This window comes from Mesitornis unicolor, unplaced genomic scaffold, assembly GCF_000695765.1.
Source record: "Mesitornis unicolor isolate BGI_N332 unplaced genomic scaffold, ASM69576v1 scaffold22400, whole genome shotgun sequence".
NCBI lineage: Eukaryota > Metazoa > Chordata > Aves > Mesitornithiformes > Mesitornithidae > Mesitornis > Mesitornis unicolor.
This window is the reverse complement of record NW_010156542.1, coordinates 1-21,716: the sequence shown is the minus strand read 5'-3', so window position 1 is coordinate 21,716 and position 21,716 is coordinate 1. Positions and strand designations below refer to the sequence as shown.

The following is a 21,716-nucleotide window of genomic DNA, read 5'->3' as shown; positions in this document are numbered from 1 at the left end:
TACCCCCTTTCCTGCTTTTCCGATTAGCAGCCGTTTGGTTGGAGCTACCTCTAATTATTTTCAGTAAGATTTGATTTAAAATGTACTTTTGGTTTAAACATCTTTCTCCTAACAGAGTTTTTCTTTGAGGGCAAAAGTGTAGTGTGTGGCCTCATCTCCCCCTCAAACCAGCCTCAATCAACCTTTATGCATAGAGCAAGAGGCTGAACAGCAAATGAGTGAAGTGTGGGTGATTTCACAGCACGTTATGGAAGACCTCAGGTGTGCTTGGGTTACCTATCTGAAAGAGCATAAAAGAAACTGTGTGAGGTGCTTTAAGACTGGGAAACCTTACAGCGAAACTCTGTAATTGCAGAGAAATAAGCTTGATCTCCTAACAGTAGAGGTTGACGTCCTTTAAAAAATATTTCAGACTGGCTTTCTATCTGAATGTTCTTTCCCAAGGATGAATTTTTATTCTGAATCACAACATCTATTTTGACCATGGTTTCATGAAGGGAGAATTTCAGGAAAGCTTCAGTGGTCTCAAGAAACACAACTGAATCTACATGATAGAGCCCCTCGAACAAAGGCAGATTTGTCTTATATGAGAAATACTATCCTGGTTCTAGTGCAGTTTGTATGGACTTTCCCATGTGTTCTTATCTCAGGTTTTTGACTTCTAAGATCTCCCTTTTGGGGCAATTCAGGCTGTAAATGAACCCCTAACCCTCAAGGTGTTTTCTTATTGTAGCAGGTTAAATTAATGTAATGTAAAGGTGTTTGATAAAAGTAGGATAATCAGAAATAGACACTTTACAAATATAACTTTAACCTTAATCTGAATAAACTTTCCCCAGTGGATAAACCCTGAAAATTAGAAAAGTAAAAATTTTCTTATTGCTTTTGTATGTCTTCAATGCCCATTGTAGGTATTCTCGCAGTTGTCTGTGGACTCCTAGTATTGCTTTTACCAGAGACAAAAGGAATCTCCTTACCAGAGACAGTGGAGGATGTAGAGAAGCTTTCAAGGTATGATATGTGTTTTCTTACATTTACTTGGATGAGGTTTTCTGAGGGTCTTCTCCTCCAACCTTGTCAGCTGTCATAAATTATTGATGTTTTTCAAGTGTCAAAGTAAATTCTCTAGTTGGGTTGATGTTATGAGCAGGTGGTGTTTTCCTCAATAGAAAAGTGAACTTTTCAATACCACTAAGGTGGGTTGTTAAAAAAAAAGCATGGAGATAGAATCTGTACTTTTATCATAGAGACACAAAGTTGTCTTGAGCACCTCTGAAAGCAGAAAGTAATAGTGTGCAGGAGACATACTGCAAAGTATAACCTGCAACTCTCTGCTCGAGAAGCCAGCCATTACCTCAATCAAAGCATCCTGTGAGAAAGGGCCCTTGATCATGGGAACATTTCCACAGTTTGTGAAGTCATTGAAAAGTCACGTACAAGATGAATTTATAGCTGAAGAGTTATAGGTGCAGCTTTCCCACTCCTAGCACACAGTAAGCCAGGCTCTTCACTGCATTGACAGCATGCAGGGAACATTTACACCTTGGCTTGCTTGGCAGTAAATTTCTTGAGGACCTAGTGCTCTACATTAGTGTTTCAAACAGTGGCTTTGGATATTACATCAACAAGTTTTGAAAGTACAAACTAAAGAAAGAGGAATTTTTCTATGCAGACAGCAAATGTTTCAGTACTGTAGCTTGGACTACAACTTTAACTACATATTTTCATATTTCTTTCACCCTTATACCCCTTTCCCCTTCTGTTTCTTCAGTCATTTTGGTAAACGTGGCAAGAAATGGAAACATCAGGACACCAACTCTTATATTTGACCTTTGAAGGACAGCACTGAGCAAAGACCCCTGTTTCCATACTGGGAATTTGTTCTTCACCTGCCACTACTTCAAAATTTGCTGCAGAGTATGGATTAAACTCCATGTTCTTCATACAGACATTTAAAACAAGCAGTGTATTTTTCTATAAATATGGAATAAATTCATTTTTTTGTGAGTATGTTGTTTGCAGGAAGGGAGCAGTCTTTGGTTCTTGGTAGATAACAGAACAGCTTAAAAAAGATGCATTATTCAGCTCAGTGAGCTCTTATTTATTTCTTTGTATATTTGGGCCTTATGTTTATTTCTGTTGTTAGCATTTATCTTTGGGTGTGGAGGGTTGGAAATGGTGCTGTTTGCTTAAGATTTGGATGGCTTTGGTGAAGAGAGGATGAGTATTTCAACCCATTCTCCTTTGCCCCTGGAGAATCTAGACAAACAGAAGATCTGATGGCTGGGGAATGAGGGACAGTCCTTTCTCTGGTCGGGAGCGATGAGAATCAGAGGCATGCATCAGGATACCTATGCCCTGGTCTGCTCCTGTCCCCCAGCGAGCCTCTGCCACAAAAGCTCTGTTTCCCTTCTGTCTATGGGCTTTGTGAAATGTGTCCTCCTCCTCTCCTTCCCAAGGCTTTATGTAGTTGTCACATCCCACAGAGGGCATTAGCTCTGCAGGTCAGAATGTCCTCTTGCCCATTGGTGTCTCTCCCCAGACCCAGCTGGGGTTCGTGTGCCACCCCATTGTCCTGTCACCTGGCTAGAGACCCCTCTGTCTCCTGAGGAAAGGGCTTTTGTTTGCTCTCCCCTGTCAGGTGCTTTTCCAACCCCGTCTTTCAAAAGCTGATCTTTTCCCTTCTGAAACGTGCTCTCTCTTCATCTTTACAAATAAAATTCCCTTTCCCTGACCACTCTAAAAGTGACTCCCAATTTCAACCTTCTGTCCATTATTATTATTTGTCATCTCTCTGTCTTGAGGATAAATTATTTGGGTTGTTCACAGGGATGTTAAGCTGCCTTGGGAAGATGAGCAGGGATGAGACAAGAGCCTTGGTTATGGAGCAAAGTGTTAACTCCTCCTGGTTGTTTCAAGCTGACATGTGGCAGAGTAGCTTGAATCTGTGACTTCGCAAGCAGGTAGCAGGGGCAGCCTGCCTTCCCTTTTAGCTGTACAACCTTCTTCATCAAACACTGGGTTCTGGCCACTGACAGGTAACCAATACACTCCTTACAGTAAAGGGCTTGAGAAGATGTGGTGTTCAAAAGGTCTCCTGTTACCAACAGAGAATTAAATATACAAAATAAAGCAAATGAGGTCTTGTGATTGCCTTATAAGCCTTAAAATAACATATTTGGCATACGCAAATATAGGACTGAGTTTTGAAGGTTCATACCACAAATAAGTAGTGCTAACATTACAGTCAGTGCAGCTAAATGACTACTGCTCCAGTTTCACCATCTTAAGAGTGCATATAAGCAAGTGCCTGCACAGGGGGATTTCTTATGGTGACGAGCATACTGTGCATTTCAACAGTTCCCAACTCTCCCTGCCCTTTCCCAGCAACTGCCCATACCACCAGTTCTGCTGTAGGAAAACAGAACCTTTACTGGTAATCTCAGTCTAATGTTTGCATACTTCGAGCAGCTAGCAATAAAAGGCTGTCTTTCAAGGCTGTTTCCAACTTCCTCTGAGACACAGTTAAAGGTCAACAGGATGCTTAGCAAAAGTCAGTAGCAATTGAAATGTATGAAACTAAATGAGCATCTCATAATACATCTGGCTAATTGGCAGTATCTAGAAGACAACTCAAGACTGGAGCTACTACTGCAAAGAGGAAACTCCTCCTACACCAATGCAGTCTTCTGCAGATAGCAGTAAACTCTCTGGGGCTGGATGGCAGCTACAGCTTGGCAAAGAAATGTCAATATTATTTACCAGCTGCTACTGTTTGTGGACAACTAAAATGTGCTGGGAAGTGAGAGACACAAAGACTTGTTTCTGGCCTTTCAGACTGTTTTTTGTTTTGCATAGCACCATATGTTGCTCAGAAGAGAATATAAGTGAAATATTTCAGTATATGTCTAGGAGCAGCGTCAGAAGTTTGGATGTATTTATTTTATAAAAGTTCATTACGTAAAGGACATCAGGAAAAAGGCTATGTATGTGTTCTGACTTCTAATATGTTAGTGCTTAACAGCTTCAGCTAGAGTGTGTATTTGGTAATGGCTCCTGTGCTAGCTCTTACCCCTTACTGAGGGATATTTTAAGTGAGAAAATCCTCCTGTTTGCATAAGACTTTGGGTTGCTGTGAAGTGGGCAGTAGCCTGTTGTATGACCAGCAGTTTGGTGACTGTGGGGTTACACTGCTGTGGGTGAGAGAGGACAGATGAGGCGTCAGAAGCACAGGGAGAGCTTCAGTAAGGAAAGACCCTGGAGGAAACCAGCCAGGGTTGTGCAGGTCACTGGACAGATTGCTTGTTTAAAAAGAGGTATTATAAATTCACACGTGCCTCAAACCACTTAATACTTTGAGCCTTACTGGAAAGTCCTAGAAACTTCTCAGGCAACAAAGCAGTGTTCTCCTAAACTGCATGGGTTAACACTAAAAGGGCTGTTATGGCCCACCTCAGTGAAAGGCACTTTGTCAGGAGGGGCCAAACACTGCCAGCTTTAGTTGTCTCGCGTGTATTATACTTCAGTGATAAGTTAGTGATCACAATTTACATGCTTTAAGAGGTTATGAGGTGGGACCTCTGTAGCCACTCAGACATGTCAAGGCATTTCTGGTGGGTTTGACGAGGACAGCAGAGGTGGGTTTGTCTGCCTACAAGCCAAGTATTAACCACGTCTACAAAAGTTTATGTTTGAAGAGATTTACAAATAGAAGACCAAGCTGAAACACAGAATTTCTTTTGCTGGGGAAGTGCTGTGCAGATTTCTTGGCTGACTTAATGATCCAAATTAACAGATACAGGAAACATGCAGAGGGGTATTAGTATCCAGTTAATCCCTCCTGACCAAAGAGGTGAGTGGGGAATGCTTTGTCAGAGCTGTTCCTGCTCAGGAAGGCAATGCCCTCAGATCATTGCTTCTCCCAGAATCAGGCTCCAGGTATAGAAACCTTAAAAATTACTCTGCCACCTAACTGTTTTATAGCTCTCATCTCCCTTCAAATCTATGGGAGAAAAAAAAGAACAGGATGACAGCGGTTATTCACAGCTAGCGTTCAAATTTGGCATTCGAGCCAAGCTTTTCCTAGAAAGCATTTCTAAAAGTCTGAGCTTTCACTTCCTATAACCACAGGCATGTGTACATAATTTTCTTTTAGACGAGAAAAATGTACATGCAATGGTTATATAGAGAGATAAAATTCTATAGTGGAACAGATGGGTACTACAGACAACAAAACTTTATAATACATTGAATGCATTGTCATTACTTGCTGTAATGATTGATAGTTATTTCTCTGTCCATGCTATGGACTGATTTTAGGTTGAAGCTATATTTTATTCACTGTTTTATATCTTTGATGCAACATTTGTACTTCGCTGACACTCAAATATTCATGTCAATAAAAAATATGAAAATACAAACCAAATGTGTTTGCTTCTTTTTTTCCCATCCCATGTATTTAATACTATCAGATATTTCTAATAAAAACTTCACATGCATATAAGACATGTACAGTGAGATTCTTCTTTGGTTTCTATCACTAAATTGGTAAGAGGCTCAGAAAACTCAGAGAAAATGAGAAGTATTCTCCTTTCTTCATCTGTTGGAAGCATAACATCTTGGGAAACTCAACTTTAGAAGAAAAAGTCATTGTAGAGCCTAATAGAAGATTGAAATGCAGATGTACAGTTACAGTTGAGGTTGGGATTTTTGACAAGTATTTCGGAGGTGGGTAAGTCTGTTGTCAAACATAGCAAACCACAGAACATATAGAAAGAGGGTAACACAACGTCAGTTACATTTCTTGGTAATAACTGTTAATTTATAGTGATTTAAAATAGATGATCATATTTATTTTACTTTGATTGTAGCTTTAATATTGCACTTGGAATCTTGTATTTCTAATGTGCATTCTGCTTTCCAGGAGAGGGCAGTCCAAACCCAGGATCAGTTGTTTTCCATTATACTCTTAATCCAAGGAATGTAATTGGAAACTCGAACGTAAACACCAGGTTTCATGGGTTGGGCGCAGCCAAGGCCCCAGGAGGTGACTCCATGTTGGACAAATTTATCTTGGTCCAGACAAACTAGAGGTCCTCCACTGTCCCCCTAAACAGAGAAAGAACAGGATGATTCCTTCACAGACAGCAAAAGTGGTCTTCTCTCAGTAGGCACAGAAAGAGAAGTACCTCTCGCCTGTGGGGTCCGTACATTTAATAAGAAAACACTGGAGCCAGAGGAGAGTTCTTTACTCATGTTGTTGAACACTATTGTAAAGTCATCTCTCCTGCTCATCCAAGTATTTCATTTATTTTTTAAGTTAGAGGATTTGGGAACAAGAAATCTGATTGCCCTTAATAACTTAAACTGTGCTACCTCCCTCCGTCTCTTCTTTGAGGTCTTTACGGCTTCCTGTTGTTACTAGATGATCCAGGGCCAAGTGAATGCATGCATTTGAGCCATATGTCTTAAGACATGACTCCACACTCCTCAATGGCCTGCTTCCCCATCACGGTGCTTGTGCATAGGGTAGCTGTGCTGTGTTGGCAACGGCGTTGACCTGCTGGCTGGGTTAGGCAGTCTGCAGTTTTCACACTTCTTTACAGAGTCATCTCTAGGTTTTTAGGGAAGAAGGTTTCCATCTTGATTCAGAATATTAAGCTTTTCTAAGCCCTTTTCTAAGCCCTTCCATTTTCTTTAAATGAAGAAACTAAAGAACTCAATTTCAAAACCTAGACCTCTGGAGAAAGCCTCCATACCACACTTGTAAGATGAGGTATTGCAACCCATACTCCTTCCTTTTCAGCAAAAGGAAAACCCAGCACATATTTTGCCTGACCTGATTTTCATAGGCACTGGCATTGACACTTGGAAATTAGTAGTTCCTTTGGCCCTTGATATGCCTGCATGGCAGACTCCACTGCATTGTTCCTTGACTGCTAACTGAGACATCTCAAGCTGTTAGCTAGCTTGGACATCAGAGCTAGCCCAGCTGCAGCAAGCAAAGTGGAAAAAAAATCAGATCATTAGTCACGCTAAGCTGGCTTCCATACAGCTGGCTCAGGCAGCCTTGTGCTTTACCATGTGCTCTGTAGTTCAGGTCTATGTGAAAATTCACCTGCCCCACTTCCTAGCAGCAGACAAGGGTGCAAGGGAAAAGCAAAATCCATGTGCATTTTTCAGCTTGTATGCCACATGGTGTGGCAACATCCTAAGGCTAATTTTGAGCGTCTAAAGTCCAAAAAGCAAAGCACTATTTGGTTTGAATGTACTTACAACCAACTCTGATGCTCCCAGACCTTCTTACCTGGCAGCTATCTGTGCCACCATGAATATTCCCAGCACAGAGCTCATGCTTTTTAACTCTACCATTCAAAAATTCAGGGCGGTTGCATATTTTATTCTCAATTACAGGGAAACCAGTTTCCTTTAAGTAGCCATCACCACCAGTTCCTTAAAAACAAAACCAAAACACAATAAATTATAAAGGTAAATTAGCATCTTCACAAAACAAACATAGAGGTATGGATAAGCAGTAAAATATGTGTAATGTATATGCACTATGCATATACTTTCCATGCATAGTATGAAGTGATACCAAAATCAGTGAGCATTATTAGTATAATGGTACTTGTCACTTTCTGCCACCCATCAAAATCCACACTGTGCTGATTGGCTCTCTTGCTCCCACTGCACATCCATATGTATCCAGAACCACTGATATCTGTGGGAGTCATTTCCCAGCCATTTTATTTCTCTCTATCTGAGTTCTCTTCTCTGTGGAAGAAGGGAGGTGTGAAGTAAACAGAGAGTTGAGAATGGTATGATTGCTAGAAGCAAGGCAGCAGAGAAGGTACTGATGCTCTTCTCAGCGAAGACAGAGTGAGAGGTTTTAAAAATTAGAGTATGTTTGTATTTGAGTGAGAGCCAAAACAGGCTAGTTGGGAGTAAAATGATTCAAAAGAATGAGCAAACTCACCTTCATGTGATTAAGAAATAGTCTAAATCTAGAAAAAAAAATCTTACTGACTGTGCAAAAGCCCACTTTGGAGAGAAGCAGAGTGGACTCAGATATGAGTTAGTAGCTCTTTCAGTCTGATTCTCCTCTTTTAGTATTGGTTTAGGAGGTTTCAGTTTACCTGGCTCTGAGCGATCTGGTAGAATCTAAATCAGAGAGGGACAGTGGAAAGAATGGCAGTACCTGATGAATTTTGATGAAGTAGGTATGCATGCAAGCTTGTGCGGGGTGGTTTTGCCACAGAGAAAAGACACTTTGGATACAAGTACATACCAATCTGCAAACATAAATCTTTCAGAACTGTTAATGCTGTCTCACCTCTTGTATCCCCCCAGCCTGTGACATAGCACTCCTCTCTTCCTCCTAACACAGAATTTTCTTTTGGCAAACAGACTGGGATTACATGATTATTGATGATTGCTGGGCTGAAAGAAACAAACAAAAAGCTCATACAGGAACAATAATTAGCACATTTATCCTTAATATCACCTTCAGATTTCTAATAACGTTTTACATACAGTCAGAGCCCAAGTCAGTCTGACTTGCCTTTCGGTGTAGCTAAGACTAGGATCAATTAAGAAGCCACACTAATTGTGCTGACCCTGCATGTGTTTTGGACCTGCCTTGCAGTCACAGAAATCAAAGCACAAGCACTGTATGTTCATATCTGCTTGCAGTTGTACAGACATATTCCTTTTGACTGCACAATGCCTTGCCATGAGTTTCAGATGAATGGAAACAGATGCAAGAAGGGACATACTGCATCAAACATGCATACTGAGTACCTGCACACTTGGCAAACCCACTGGAAGAATAAATCTCCCCACCATAGCATGGAGGTATAGGGTAACATCATTCTAATATTGCAGCTTTCAATCCTCATTGCTTTATCAGGGTAGAAGTATGTATGCAGAAGCACAGAATGAAAGCTCCTGTAGGCATTACCTCCTCCTACTCTGCTGCCACTGCCTCACCTCCCAGCTGCTGTCACCCAGTGCATTGACAGTCTGGGTCACTGTCCCTAGCCCTCTTCCCCTCCCAAAGTAGCACTTTCCCTTTCTGAAGCCCTGCAGCTGAATCACCTTGGTTTCCACAGGAGCTTCTGCAGAAGGGGAAGAAAGAGAGGGTCTTAAATTGCTGATTGAACAGGGCATTTATAGAAACACACATTTCTGCAACACCAGCAACCACTATTTAGTTAAAATAGAGACCAACCAAACATGTCCCATCAGGACGAAGGAATGCTTCAGGTGAAAGGGTACCTGCTCAGTTTTAGCAAAGCAACATCGGCTCTGTGTGGCTCCTTGAACAATTTCTCAACATCTCGTTTTTGCACTGTCGCCTCTAATGCTCTTTCTTTGTGTAATCCGAGATATACTTTATATGCAGATGGCCGTGAGGACCTGTTGGAAATGATGGCACATGGTGAGCTGATGAACACATACCCACGACATAGATCACTTATGATCTTACTGGGCACCTTCTTCTGTTAGAGCCAGAAAAATAAACCCAGCTTTGGTGTAAAGTTAATTTCTTAATGCCTTATTATGACATGTGAAATCCAAATGGCAAAAGTTATCACTGTCACTCTTTGTTTCTTCAGTCAAAATTCTTCAATGAATAATGAATAGGCTTGACTCAATTCTCAACTGTTTGCAAGCTGAGTCAAGAGACAACTCAGGTTGGCTATTGGGCCCATTTTGTTTCTCCTCGGATTTTCTATCTAGTGTAAAATAATGTTGGTGGAGGCTATAACAGATACTTACTTGTCTAGGCAGTGAGCGGCAGTAAGAACCCACTGTGGATCTATCAGAGTTCCCCCACAGAAATGTAGGCCAAAACTGTAACAGAGAAGAAAAATATGAAAACGACATTGGTTTCAGGTCAGGAAGTTAATTCTGCTGCAGTTCACCAAGTATTCTTTCTAACATGTATGTCTTTACAAACTAAAGATCTTATTCTGCATTTGCATTAAGAATCAAACATTTTATTTTCCCTGAGCAATATTTTACACAATGTCAGTATTGTTGTGCGGACATTTTTACAAAGCCTTGTATGAAAACACCTAGGTCTTTGTTTCTAACCAGTATTTCTATTACCGGAAAACTTTATGTGCAGTGATATTTACCTGTTTAGAGATTCTGGCTTTTATCTAGCTCTGATCACAGTCGGAAAGCTCCAAAACTGGCATTGATTCCTAGTTGCTAGTAACTTCGGCAGTAAGATCAAACACTTAACGTGGAAGGACCGATCAAGATCTGTACTAGCCATACTTCAAACTGTTTCTTCTACTCATAGGATACTGATTCTACCATAGGATATAGTGACGAATTTAAATGAAAGTGTTTTTGAAATTAGTGATTGTATTGACTCTATAAGTATTTATCGAAAACCAGAGCATTGGTGGTTGTCTAAATTATGTTCTTTAAGACTAGCACACATAGTACATAGCCTTGAGCTATTTTTAAATTAAAGTCAAGCTTAGAATGCTGCAACCACATACTGTAACATCCTGTGAGAGACAAAGGTTCCTTAAATGTAAAGTTTAATGTAATGGGGGAATGGCCATACCTTGTCCGGAGACTGATTTGCCAGGGCCAGGAGTGCGGATGTGAAATACACCCAGCAACAATTCTTTGAGCACATAACTTTGGTCTGAACTTGGCTTTTCCACACTCATACTGAGCAGGAGCTACAGAATAAGAAGAAAAAAAATCACTATAAGGAAATTTAGCATATTTGCTATACAGTCACTATGCACTCAGAAAACTAGAATATGAACCTGTTAGATTTATCATTTCAGCTTTTGATTCTCCATGCCTCTCCTATATACCTTTAAATGTACTCTTACAGATGCCAGCAATGCAAAACCTGCACTGACAGCTGCTTTTCAAACTGATCTTGGTGGTACAGCATGTGAAATTCAATCACTGTGTCTGTGGAACAAAATCTTAACTCCAGAACTTCAAGTACTTCAGATGTTTTTGAGTTATTAAAAAAGGGTAGTTCTTATTCAGGCATGGGAAATTGACTCTTACCAACACAGAATTTAGAATTTTACGTCAGCAAAAGTAACTAAATAATGAAATTAAAGGCAAAAGCCACATTTTCTCCCTTCTTTAGTTGAATAACTGAACTAAAAAAATATTAATTTAAAAAAGAAATTGAATGTTCAAAATGAATACAATAACCATGTGAAAAATGCCATTTCTTCCTCTAGGAGTGCCAGCCCTACACTTTCAATGCAGTAGTATTTTTACAGTTACAGTATGTGCATGTTATAGAATATCTTTCTTTTTCTTGTTTGCTCCATTTTGAGGTTTTGATCAGAGCATATTTTCTGCTGCTCACAGCTGACAGCATAGAGCAAGAAAGTCACCTTTCTTTTGAGCAGGATCTACCTCTCTTCCTGGCATACCTTTGTTGCTGATAGACATGAAAAGACTTGAAACCAAAATGTTGTAAAACTTAGTCATTGTTACACCACCTCTTTCAGTGTACTGAATGGCTTGATTGCTAGCAACAAAGACAAGGGAATTTGGTTAAATGTTTAGGGCCAGATGCACTTTTCAGACATCTAATATGGTACAACATCAGAGGAGGGAAAATCTGTTTTACAGGACAGAACCAGAGTTACATGAGCAGGGGGTGCAAAATTTCTGCTGGGATAAGAGCATCCCTTGCGCAACCTGTCCACAGACACAGCTATGCTGGGTGACCAGGCAGGAGCAGGGGAAGTTTCTGCAGGATCAGCCCTGTTTTGCAACACACGGCAAAACCCTGGTGAGCTTCAGTGGGCTCTAGATACATCTTGTGCTGGGTTTGGGGCTTCCAAGGAATAAGCACCATTCTTAAGACTTCAGACACAGATTTTGAGCATCACTTCTCCACAACATTAATGTACAATCTAAAGCTATTGCACTGTCTTAGATCAGTCTTTCAGATTAATCACTGAATGTCCGCCAGTTGACATAAGAGGTTACATGAAATAGAGACACTAGTCTTTAAAAGAATAATTACGGCACTTGGGAATGTCACAGTACTCCCAGGCTTTTCTTGGGTCTGTTGTGTAGCACCAGGGTCCATTCACATCTCCATCAGGATTCCTGCAATACTGTAATGAAGTAAAGACACCAGCCATTAACAAAAAAAGCCTACCAATGCATGTTTCAAAATAAAATCAAATTAAATTTGGGAAATACTTTTTTACTTCCTTACTGATAAGTGATTTCCAATTCCTTCTGTCAGAATTTGTTTCATTTTTCTATTTGCTCTCTAAGTTTAGAAAAAGATAATTAAAATTAACTGTCTTCAACTGTCTTTGGCCAGTAAGCTTCACTGTGCAATCTTGGACCTAGGATGGAGTTTTCTAAAGCACTAAACTCTACTCCTGCTTCCACTGCAGTTAGTAGCAGCAGTAGGGTCAGCCCTGAGGTCTTTTCACACTCACTCTGGTTGCATGACCCTGGGACAAGTGGGTAATGTGTAAGCTGCTCTTGCACAACTTGGTGATGCCTATGAGTCCCAGGAGCAGGGGTGCAGTGTTCACCCTGATGTGGGATGCCTCATTAGTTGAATCACTCTCTAGGTCTTACTAACCATATTGACTGATCTCTGCTCAGCATAGATACCTTGCATAACTGCACGCTACCAGATATATCCCATGAAATATATCCCATGTTTTAGGAAAAAGGAGAAAATACTTTCTTCCCTTCCTTAAAAGTCCCTGCCAAATGTAAGAACCAAAAAGTTATGGCAGACAAATTTTCAGAGGGATTTTCCTCAATCTGAGCTGGAATTCAATACTGGGTATGTGATGCCATCAGAGAATTGACTAAAGCAAGCTCTAAAATCATCTACCTGAAGAAAAATATTCAAGTCGGCAACATCAAACAAGCTCTTTATATCACATACAGAGCTTGTGACATACCAGACAAGTATGCTATATGGGATGGTACAAGTCTAGAGAAATAGTGAGCAATGTATGTGTTTGGACTAGGGAGATGAAAGTCAGAGATGGAGAATGACTCACAGGATCGGTCAGATGGATGTGTCCTTGTATGATGGGCTGTGGCAGATGTTGGAGGGCTGGAGAGGGAATTAGTAGAGGATAGGGGTCTGCAATCCATCAGCTCTATATCTCAAGGAACTTGCACTGAACATTGGATCCCTCTCCATCTCACCCATCGCTATTATTACTGGAACCTATGACTCCAGGTGCTCTTTCTGACAGAGGAGACAGAGGTGCTGCCCACAGACCAACTCCATTTAGTCCTTAGCAATGAGGAGTAGCAAATGCCCATCTGAAGCCCCATGGCTGTGCTGCAGAAGCATTCAACAGAGTCAAGAGGCCTCTGTGTGTCCCACAGAAGTACAGACTTCTCATGTCAACAAGTATTAGCACAACCGTGTTCTTGCATTGAACTGAGGAAAATAAGTTAATTCACAAAGACCTGACATGTAATACTTGCTGAGCATGAAGAAGACAGGCAAAGCTCAACAACAGTAAGTATTTAATGGACATCTGCTTACATTTTTATCCAGGCCTGCTTCTGGATGAGTCATGGGAGTGAAATAGTCGTGGCTATGAGGTCTCTGAGAACTCCACTCTTGACAAGTCCTGCTCCTTGCAGTTTTTGCTACTGTACCACGATAATCTTTACCATTACCATTAATGCAATCTGTGAAAAAAGAGGAAAAGGAAATTATTACTGGGACATGTCCATACTTGGTGGTGATGAAACAGAAATAAATTTGAGGAAATACTACTAGGACTTACTACTGTTACTATGTAATATGTATACAAGGAAAGAAGGACAACGTGGTGACAGTGATGGCTAACCATCCCATTTTAGTTTCCTTGCATTTTAAATGTTTTTTTCATGATAATGAAAGTAATAAAACAAAGAAGCTTAGATTCATTGGATACCTTTTGACTCTGGAAGCCAGGACAACAAAGACCACGCACTCATAAAGTCTTTTCCTTATGGACACTGGTATTTGTCCGCTGCCACGTTTTACAGTAGGTAAAAAGCAGTAATACATGTACAGATAAAATTATTAGCCTTCTAACTAGAACATGTAATAGCAAAAAAATGAAAACTGCAGCAACTCTACACATTTATGGCATAAAAAAGTTGTATCTAAACTGAATTAAAAATCCAGCATTCCTCTGGTGGGAAATGGAGCCCTGGAAATGGGAATGCATGGCACAGGAGAAGACTTTTTTGAAACACTTGCCAGCAAAATGCCATCACATCTGTATTTTCTGTCATTGCTAGTAGATGTTCCACAGTAGAGTGGAGACTACTAGACATCTGTTTCCTTGTGCTTCCAATATTGCCAGATACAGCAGATAAAAGGTGCAACATCAGTCTATAATTAAATACAGAAATGTGCTATAAAATTATACAAGAATCTTCAAAAAAATGGAGTGCATAGAATATTAGATTAAATTCTGTAATTATCTAGAGTTTTCTGTATTTCATCCTCATTAAATTCTTGATGACATTTTCATAAAAAACAGCTTGCTGGTTATGAGCATTTCTGGGGAAAGTGGAAAGTATTCTCACCAGGATTTGGTTCTGGTGTTGTCTGTGGAGGTTTTGGTAAAGTAATTTGTGAATCACACCTCTTCAGGTTGCAATACTCCCATCTCACACTGGGATCAGTGGTGTAGCACCATGGGCGGCTATCAGCATCCGGGTTTCTGCAATAATTCTGCCTCAGGTCCCTGCAAATGTAAGCATATTATATTCCCATCCATGCCACTGCTCTGAGAACTTGAAGGAATATTTTAGCAAGCAGGCCTGGTACAGAGTTAGCATATATCATTTATCATGTACAGTGTGTGGCAGAAATCCATTTTCCAGCATAAAGAAATTAAGAAACCTATGCAGAATATTTAATGATGCAAAATACTTATTCACTGCTTAACGCTTATAGCAGGATACCATTTACAAATCCAGATAATTAAATGCTCATATGCATATTAAAGATAGAATTATTTTTACTTTTTCAAATACATTAATAGTGTTTAAGGAAAAAACAGGTTTCTTGCATTTTGGAATAAATAAATAGTAAATATTAGAAATAAGAAAATAATCCATCCCTTTCCCAAGCTCTCATGAACTGCAGACAAGGAAGCAAAGACTTAAACTCATGAATAAGCTTATGCACAGAAACAGTTCATTTCAGTATAAGGGAAAATTTATGATAGCTCTTAACTCCTTTAGAGGCAATGTAGAAACACATAGATAATTAGGCTAAAGCATAATAGTGACAACTGTGGTTTGTTTCAAGATGAGGTTAATAGATGTTTCCACATTAGAGAAAGAAAAAAAGGATGCGATTATTTTTAACAAATACACTCCCTTCTCAGCTTTAAAATAATTCTTGTGTAAAGATGATGTAAATCAAAATGAGTTCATGAATGGTCATTGTCCAATGAAACACAGAAAGGAGAAATACACATACGCATTTGGGAACTTGTCTGCTGTTTTATTGTGTCGATGCGGTGACATTGAGCTCCAGGCTTGACATTTCTTTCCCGTGAGAGTGAAAGAAGCTGTGCCACGGTAAGTCACACCATTGCCTTGATAGCACTCCTCAGTAATTTGAGCCTGCTCAGGCACATCAACAGCTGTAGTGAATAACAGAAACCAGGCCCTTGCATCTTAATACTTTGATATTTATGCATAACCAAAAAAGCCAAGAGAAAACAGCAAGCCAGAGTATTTCACTGTCTGCCACAGCACCCTCGCTGTAACTGAATACTTCTCAGAATGTAGATCAAAAGGAAGATTTCAAAAACTGCTTATAAAAATTTAATGATATGCCAGATTAAAAGCACTTGTACATCAATTTTACTGTTATGCATGAGGATTTATTTCAGCTAATAATCCAAATAGTTCACATATGGATCAAAACTTCTCCAGAGTAGGGAAATGTCTGTGGCTTTGCCACAGATGGGTGTGTGGAACAAGCCTACCTTGTGTAAGGAGACTTTTCTTTTGATTGATTTTTTTGGTTCAGTGCTCTTAAATTATCTTAGGTTTTGCTCTGGATTCAGTTTTTCAGGGGCTGGCATGTAAAGCTAATTAACTATTCCATGGAGCATTTAAAAATTAGAGGTGGAGGGAACCACCACTTGACTAAAGGAAAAGACATCTGTAACTGCAATTTTTCCCGAGCTGGGTCAGTAATTGACTTAAAACCTTCTGCACTTATCTACCAGACTGAACATACCAGCCTGGGCTCCACACCAGCCTCAGGATTTCAACTGAAACATAGCAACACTGAGAGTGACAGAATTAATACAACTGAGCAGAGTCATCCAAGATTTTTCAAAATAAACCATGACAACCCTTCACTTCTAGATGTCTCCTGTTGTTCTTACCAGGGACCTCTGGCTCTGTCCCATCACAGGAGGGGATGGTACAATATTCCCACCGGGCAGTTCTGTTGGTGGTGTAACACCATGGCATCTTCTCACCATCGGGATTTCTACAGTAGTTTTCCTCTAGGTTCCTGAAAAAGAAAACCTGGCTAAGAAAATCCCCCCATGGAAACCTAGTAAAGGTTATGAACAACAGAGGAATGTATCTTGCTGCCTAGTTTGGTGTTGTATTTACTGGTGGGTAACTCTGCTGTCATTTATTGATGTCATTTACTAGATGAATAATTGCAATGAACTGGTGTTTTGTGTGTGATAAACCAGACACTTGCTAGATTTATGGATGATATAAGAAACTGTATTTCATGTAGCACTTTGAGGCCAAGAGCAGCACAGCAGAAACATAGGGTGAAAGAATCCAGTCCCAAGCAAATATCATATTTGTAACTTAATCCACATTGCTTCACCTGAGCAGCAATACAGTAAAAGGATGAACTGAAGAGTGAAAAAGTCAATCAAGTAGACCTTGAAAGTCAGAAGAGGAGACACTAGAATCCAAGAACAAAGAAGTGAATAAAGATAAATGTGCAAAAAAAAATTGAAAACATGGAATCCAGCAGGTGATGAATGCTGATGCAACCAAAGACTGTTGCAAAACAGTTGAAGAAAAATGAAGTAATTATGTGCCTTGGTACATCTCATGGACTTCGAATAATGGAGAAGTTTCACTTACTTGCAGGGATAGTTTTCAGGAGTGCGAGCATGTCTGTGAGGATATTGAGAACTCCAGCGCTGACAGGTATTTCCCGATTCAGTAACAGATATTGTGCCCCGATAGTCTTCTCCTCTTCCGGATAGACACTGACGTCCTGGTGCAGGAACTGGTGGGGGTGTTGCTATTGCAGAAAAAGGAACTGAAATTTAACTATGCCTTCTAAATGCATTAAAAAAAACCAAACCAAAACAAAACCACTTTGAGCTTTTTAATGAAGTGGGCTTTTTAGCTTTCTTTGCAGGTAAGGTTTAGAGACCAAAATGTTTAGAAAGACCAAAAGGCGGAGAAAATATCTAAAAATATATTTTCTTTTATTTCTTCCATTTTAACATCTTCAGAAGGAGTCAGGCCACTGGAAGGGCATTTGCATCTGCCCCTTTACAGCAGCCAGGAGACAACACAACCAAGTGCTAGCAGCCTCTTCAGAACAAAGCTGGAAAGTAAGAATGTGGCAATACTGTAAAGAAACCTGGGGTGAATGTGGGCCCATCAGTGATAGAAACAGGTGTAAGTGCAGATATAAAAGAGATATACTCTAACTTGTGCGAGTTACAGACAGCAAGGATGAAGTCTTGTGAGAATCCCCAAGGAAAGGTATCATGACAAGGACAGACATCTGGGAGGAAAGGAAATTGAAAAGGTGGAGAATTTAATTGGAAGAGCAAAATAAAGGCAACAATCTTTGCAGGAAGAGTGAAAATGTTTGACTTCAGAAGAGGGTCACCAGAAGAAACATCAGAATCACTGAAATGCCTGGTCATGGAAAAAACTTGAAGAAAAGGAGATGTGCTCCAGGCAAAGACATTAGAAATGCCTATGACAGAAATGACTAGCCTCAAAAGAGCTGTCAGAGGTTCATTTCAAGGTTATCTTTTTTTCTTTGAGATAAAAGTCAGCAGTCTTATTCTTTCTTTTTTCTTTGGGGCCTCTTCTATTTGTTCTAGTTCCTTGCACCATCCCAAATGGAAGCTGTCTAGATGACTTTGTGTCTAGAAGTCAGACTCACTGCAACGAGGAATGTCACAATATTCCCAGCGTTTAGTTGGGCTGGTAGTGAAACACCAGGGCTGAGGTTCACCATCAGGATTACGGCAATAATTCACCTTCAGATCCTTCTCTGGAAAACTGAACAGGAAAAAGAATTTCTAAATAATGTCACTAATGGCTGTAACAATTATCCTCTCTGGGGCAGGGTGGTCTTCAGGCCACCCTTGTTGATAAACAACCAATCATAGAGTCCGACTCACTTTTCTGGGAGGTATCCATGAGAGTGAGGCTCCTGGGAGTCCCAGCGCTGGCACTCAAGCCCAGACACCGTTGTCGCAACTACTCCGTGGTAGTTTTCTCCACTGCAGTGCATGCACTCAACTGTAGGAGCAAGGCAGAATGAGGACAAGAGAGACATAAAGTCCCTGAGGAACTCATATTCATCTCACATGAAGCTCAAGAGCTTGATCAGAGCAAAAGACTGAAGAACAGTCTTTTTCTGGCAAAGCAAAAGCTTATTTTTCTTGGTAAGATGACGTCAACTAGTTGATTACATTTACAGTATTCCATTAAAAAAACTCCAACTATAGGCTATAGTTTTTAAGAGAGCTAAATTAAAACTACTAAGCTATAATTGAAAATCTGTGCCTTGCTGCTGTCATGTTTTATTGACTTTTGCACTAGCAACTGTTGTTTGGTTCAGTTCTAGGATTATGGCAATACTCAATTAAAACCAAATGTATCTAAATAACTTCACATTCTTGAACACACCTTCCAAAAAGGGAGAGAAATTGGTATATGTATCCTGACCTTCACACTCTGGGATGTTACAGTAATCAAATCTGGTAGCAGGATCTGTTGTGTAACACCAGGGTCCTTTTACATCATTATCAGGATTTCTGCAGTAGTTTTCCTCCAGTCCTGCATTGGGATATTTTTCAGGTGTGTAACTGGAACAGAACATAAATGGGATTAGAGAATAGGGAAAATGTCCAAATTGTTCAGCTGAGCACTATAAAAATGAAATCTTTATCTGAGGACCATTTGGTAGGTGTCATTCATTAGAAGTCTCCTAATTGCTACTCTGTGCCATTGCTGGTGAGTTGGAAGTGCCATAGCTATAGACTTCAGGAAATATGGTGCTTCTAAGCCAGTCAAGTCTTTAATACTTCTGTTTACCCCAGCAGTTCAGTTTCCAGAAATTCTTGCTCAGTCAAGGTACTTTTTAGCATGTTGTCTCCTCTGGGACATGTTCCCTGGGAGATGCAGTGAGAAGATATTTGCTGAAATGAGCTTGTTCTCTGTAGCCCAAATGCTATGCCATCTCAGTAGGAGGTTACTAAATAAACACAGTTGGGTGTTTTTCATTAAATAGAAGAAATACTGTCCTGTTAATTGTCTGTGGGTTCACTGATAAAATTATGTACCTCCATCTTATCTGTCACAAGTTATACATTTAGTCAAGAATGTTCTTGGTCTTGGTGAGACTAATGGAAAGTTCTTATTTCAGCAGAACATACCATTGAATATTTTGCTCATGTAAGGATGACAAAATTTAAATGCAACTGCCAAGACTGACAATTTCCCCATTGATCGTGCAGCCCTAATTGCAAGTCTCTGAGTTACAACTCAGACTGGAAAAAATCTTACTCTAGATAAGTGTAGAAAAATATTTTATAAGACTTTGAAGACCAAACATCTTGCTTATAAGACTACTTAACACATATAAACTTCTTAGCAAAATTTCAGAAAAACATATAAACATATACAAAAAGTCCTTACTTTGGTTTATGGGGGGAATTATCAGCCCACCTCTGGCATGCCACACCTTTCTGAGTTTTGGCTTCTGTTCCTCTGTAATCCACCCCATTTCCTTCCCTGCATTCTAGAAGATAAACTGAAACAATATGTGCTTAATTAATCAGTATCATGACATGCCCATTGAATTTTAGCATATACAAAATCCATTTTCATGCTAATCCATTTAAATATATTTTGTTATATTTCTACTTTCTTATGCTGTCTAAAAATACACAGCTTATATTGCAAAAACCCACTAGTTATCTGATGTCTAAGTTGAACTAATTAGCATTGAATAATTTATGTGAAAGCCTTCCAAACCAGAAATCTGAAGGAATAAGTGTAACACAATACGGTTTTTTTGAGAACATACTATAGTAGATTTAAATAATAAAATGTGATTTTAACATTTAAATATGCACTTTTTGAAAATAGAAACACATTCACTTTTTATTGCCTCCTACTATGCTATTAGAGTTATGCACAGTAATTAAAACCAAACCTTAAAAGAAAGCCTCGTGAACTCAGCTGAAGAAGATAACAGAACAGAATCACAGATGCATACACATGACATTTGACCAGTTTAAATAAACAATTTTTTTACATTCATATAAATGCAGATGACATTGTTTCATTAAAGTTCACCATGTCATAAATGAGATTTAATTAATTCATGATATGCTAAAACAATGACTCTCTGCTCTACAAGATAAAGTGGATAGTTGGTTGAAGGTGCATATTATGTATGTTTTTGTACTCTTAGATCCTGGAACTTCATAGCACCTTCATGAAGAAAAGAAAAAGGAGGAGTAAAAGAATTAGCAATGAAATCCTGCCTTTATGTAAATCAAGGGGAATTTTAATGCTGAATAAGCCTGGGGTTTGTATAAGTAACTTTGAAGACATTAAATGGTTTAAAATTTTTGATCATTACGTTAAATGAGAACCAAAAGCTCAATGTCGTAACTTTTTTTCCAGGAGGAGGAAGCAACCATAACACTATTGCAGCCTTTAAGATTTTCCTGGGAGGACTGAACAATCACCTTTCCCAGCAAAGAGCTGGTGACTGCCAGGGGAGAGCAGGCCTGCAAGGGGTAGCTCTGCCAAGGCATAGGTGAAGGAACTTGGTTCTTAGCACATTCCCTCAGAGCTTCTACACCTGCAGTTCAGGGACAGTCACTGTCAGGCAGCATGTCCTCTGGCTCTAACAACTAAGCAGGAAACTAATTTGACATTTCTCTATGTCCAGGGCATATTTCATCAGACAGTTCCTCCTTTCTAGCTGCAATGAAGCAATCTGTCATTTAGGTTGTGACCTGGCTTGTCTCAATGTTTTTAAGTACTTTCCAGATCAGATATTTTTGGAGACTTACTTTTGCATCAGCTTTTCTCAGCATTGAAGTTGTATCAAAGCTGACATACAAGCAGATTAACATAAATTTGGAGAAATAATGGCATTTTGCAAGGATCTGTCCTGTCAAAAGTAAAAACAACCAATATTTGACTCTGAAATAAAGTACAGCTCTTCTGTGGGCCGATAGGTAGTTTAGATCTGGGTTTATAGATGTACCTTTAGTGATGCCTTTATTTCTATGTATACATATATTTAGTTTATTCTAGAAACTTAGCTTGAAGCCATTTGGATCCCTCAAACTATTTTGCAATAAATTAACATTAAGAACTTCAATAACTGAACATTGAATCAGTCAAGTGCTTGACTTCAGTAAAGCCTTTGACACAGT

The 21,716-nt window shown here is 39.6% G+C and overlaps 2 protein-coding genes across 2 annotated transcripts in view; one reads left to right on the top strand and one right to left on the bottom strand.

The window, feature by feature from the left end:
- SLC22A3 (solute carrier family 22 (organic cation transporter), member 3) overlaps window positions 1-1,829 on the top strand; it is a 30,250-nt gene extending 28,421 nt beyond the window's left edge. Inside the window, 3 exon segments of the mRNA XM_010193553.1 lie at window positions 1-63; window positions 912-1,011; window positions 1,772-1,829. The exon segment at window positions 1-63 is cut by the window's left edge and continues 16 nt beyond it. Of these exon segments, the coding sequence (XP_010191855.1) occupies window positions 1-63; window positions 912-1,011; window positions 1,772-1,829 (221 nt within the window).
- A 4,010-nt stretch (window positions 1,830-5,839) lies between these two features.
- On the bottom strand, window positions 5,840-20,071 carry PLG (plasminogen; the record flags this gene model as incomplete). Its single annotated transcript, XM_010193575.1, has 16 exons — window positions 5,840-6,108; window positions 7,307-7,452; window positions 8,336-8,442; window positions 9,280-9,420; window positions 9,784-9,858; window positions 10,589-10,709; window positions 12,038-12,131; window positions 13,550-13,698; window positions 14,590-14,750; window positions 15,494-15,659; window positions 16,416-16,546; window positions 17,146-17,308; window positions 18,194-18,312; window positions 18,435-18,555; window positions 18,985-19,124; window positions 19,957-20,071. Coding segments are annotated over 16 exons (2,111 nt in total), but the record flags the coding sequence as incomplete, so codon positions are not given.
- Window positions 20,072-21,716: the final 1,645 nt, after the last annotated feature.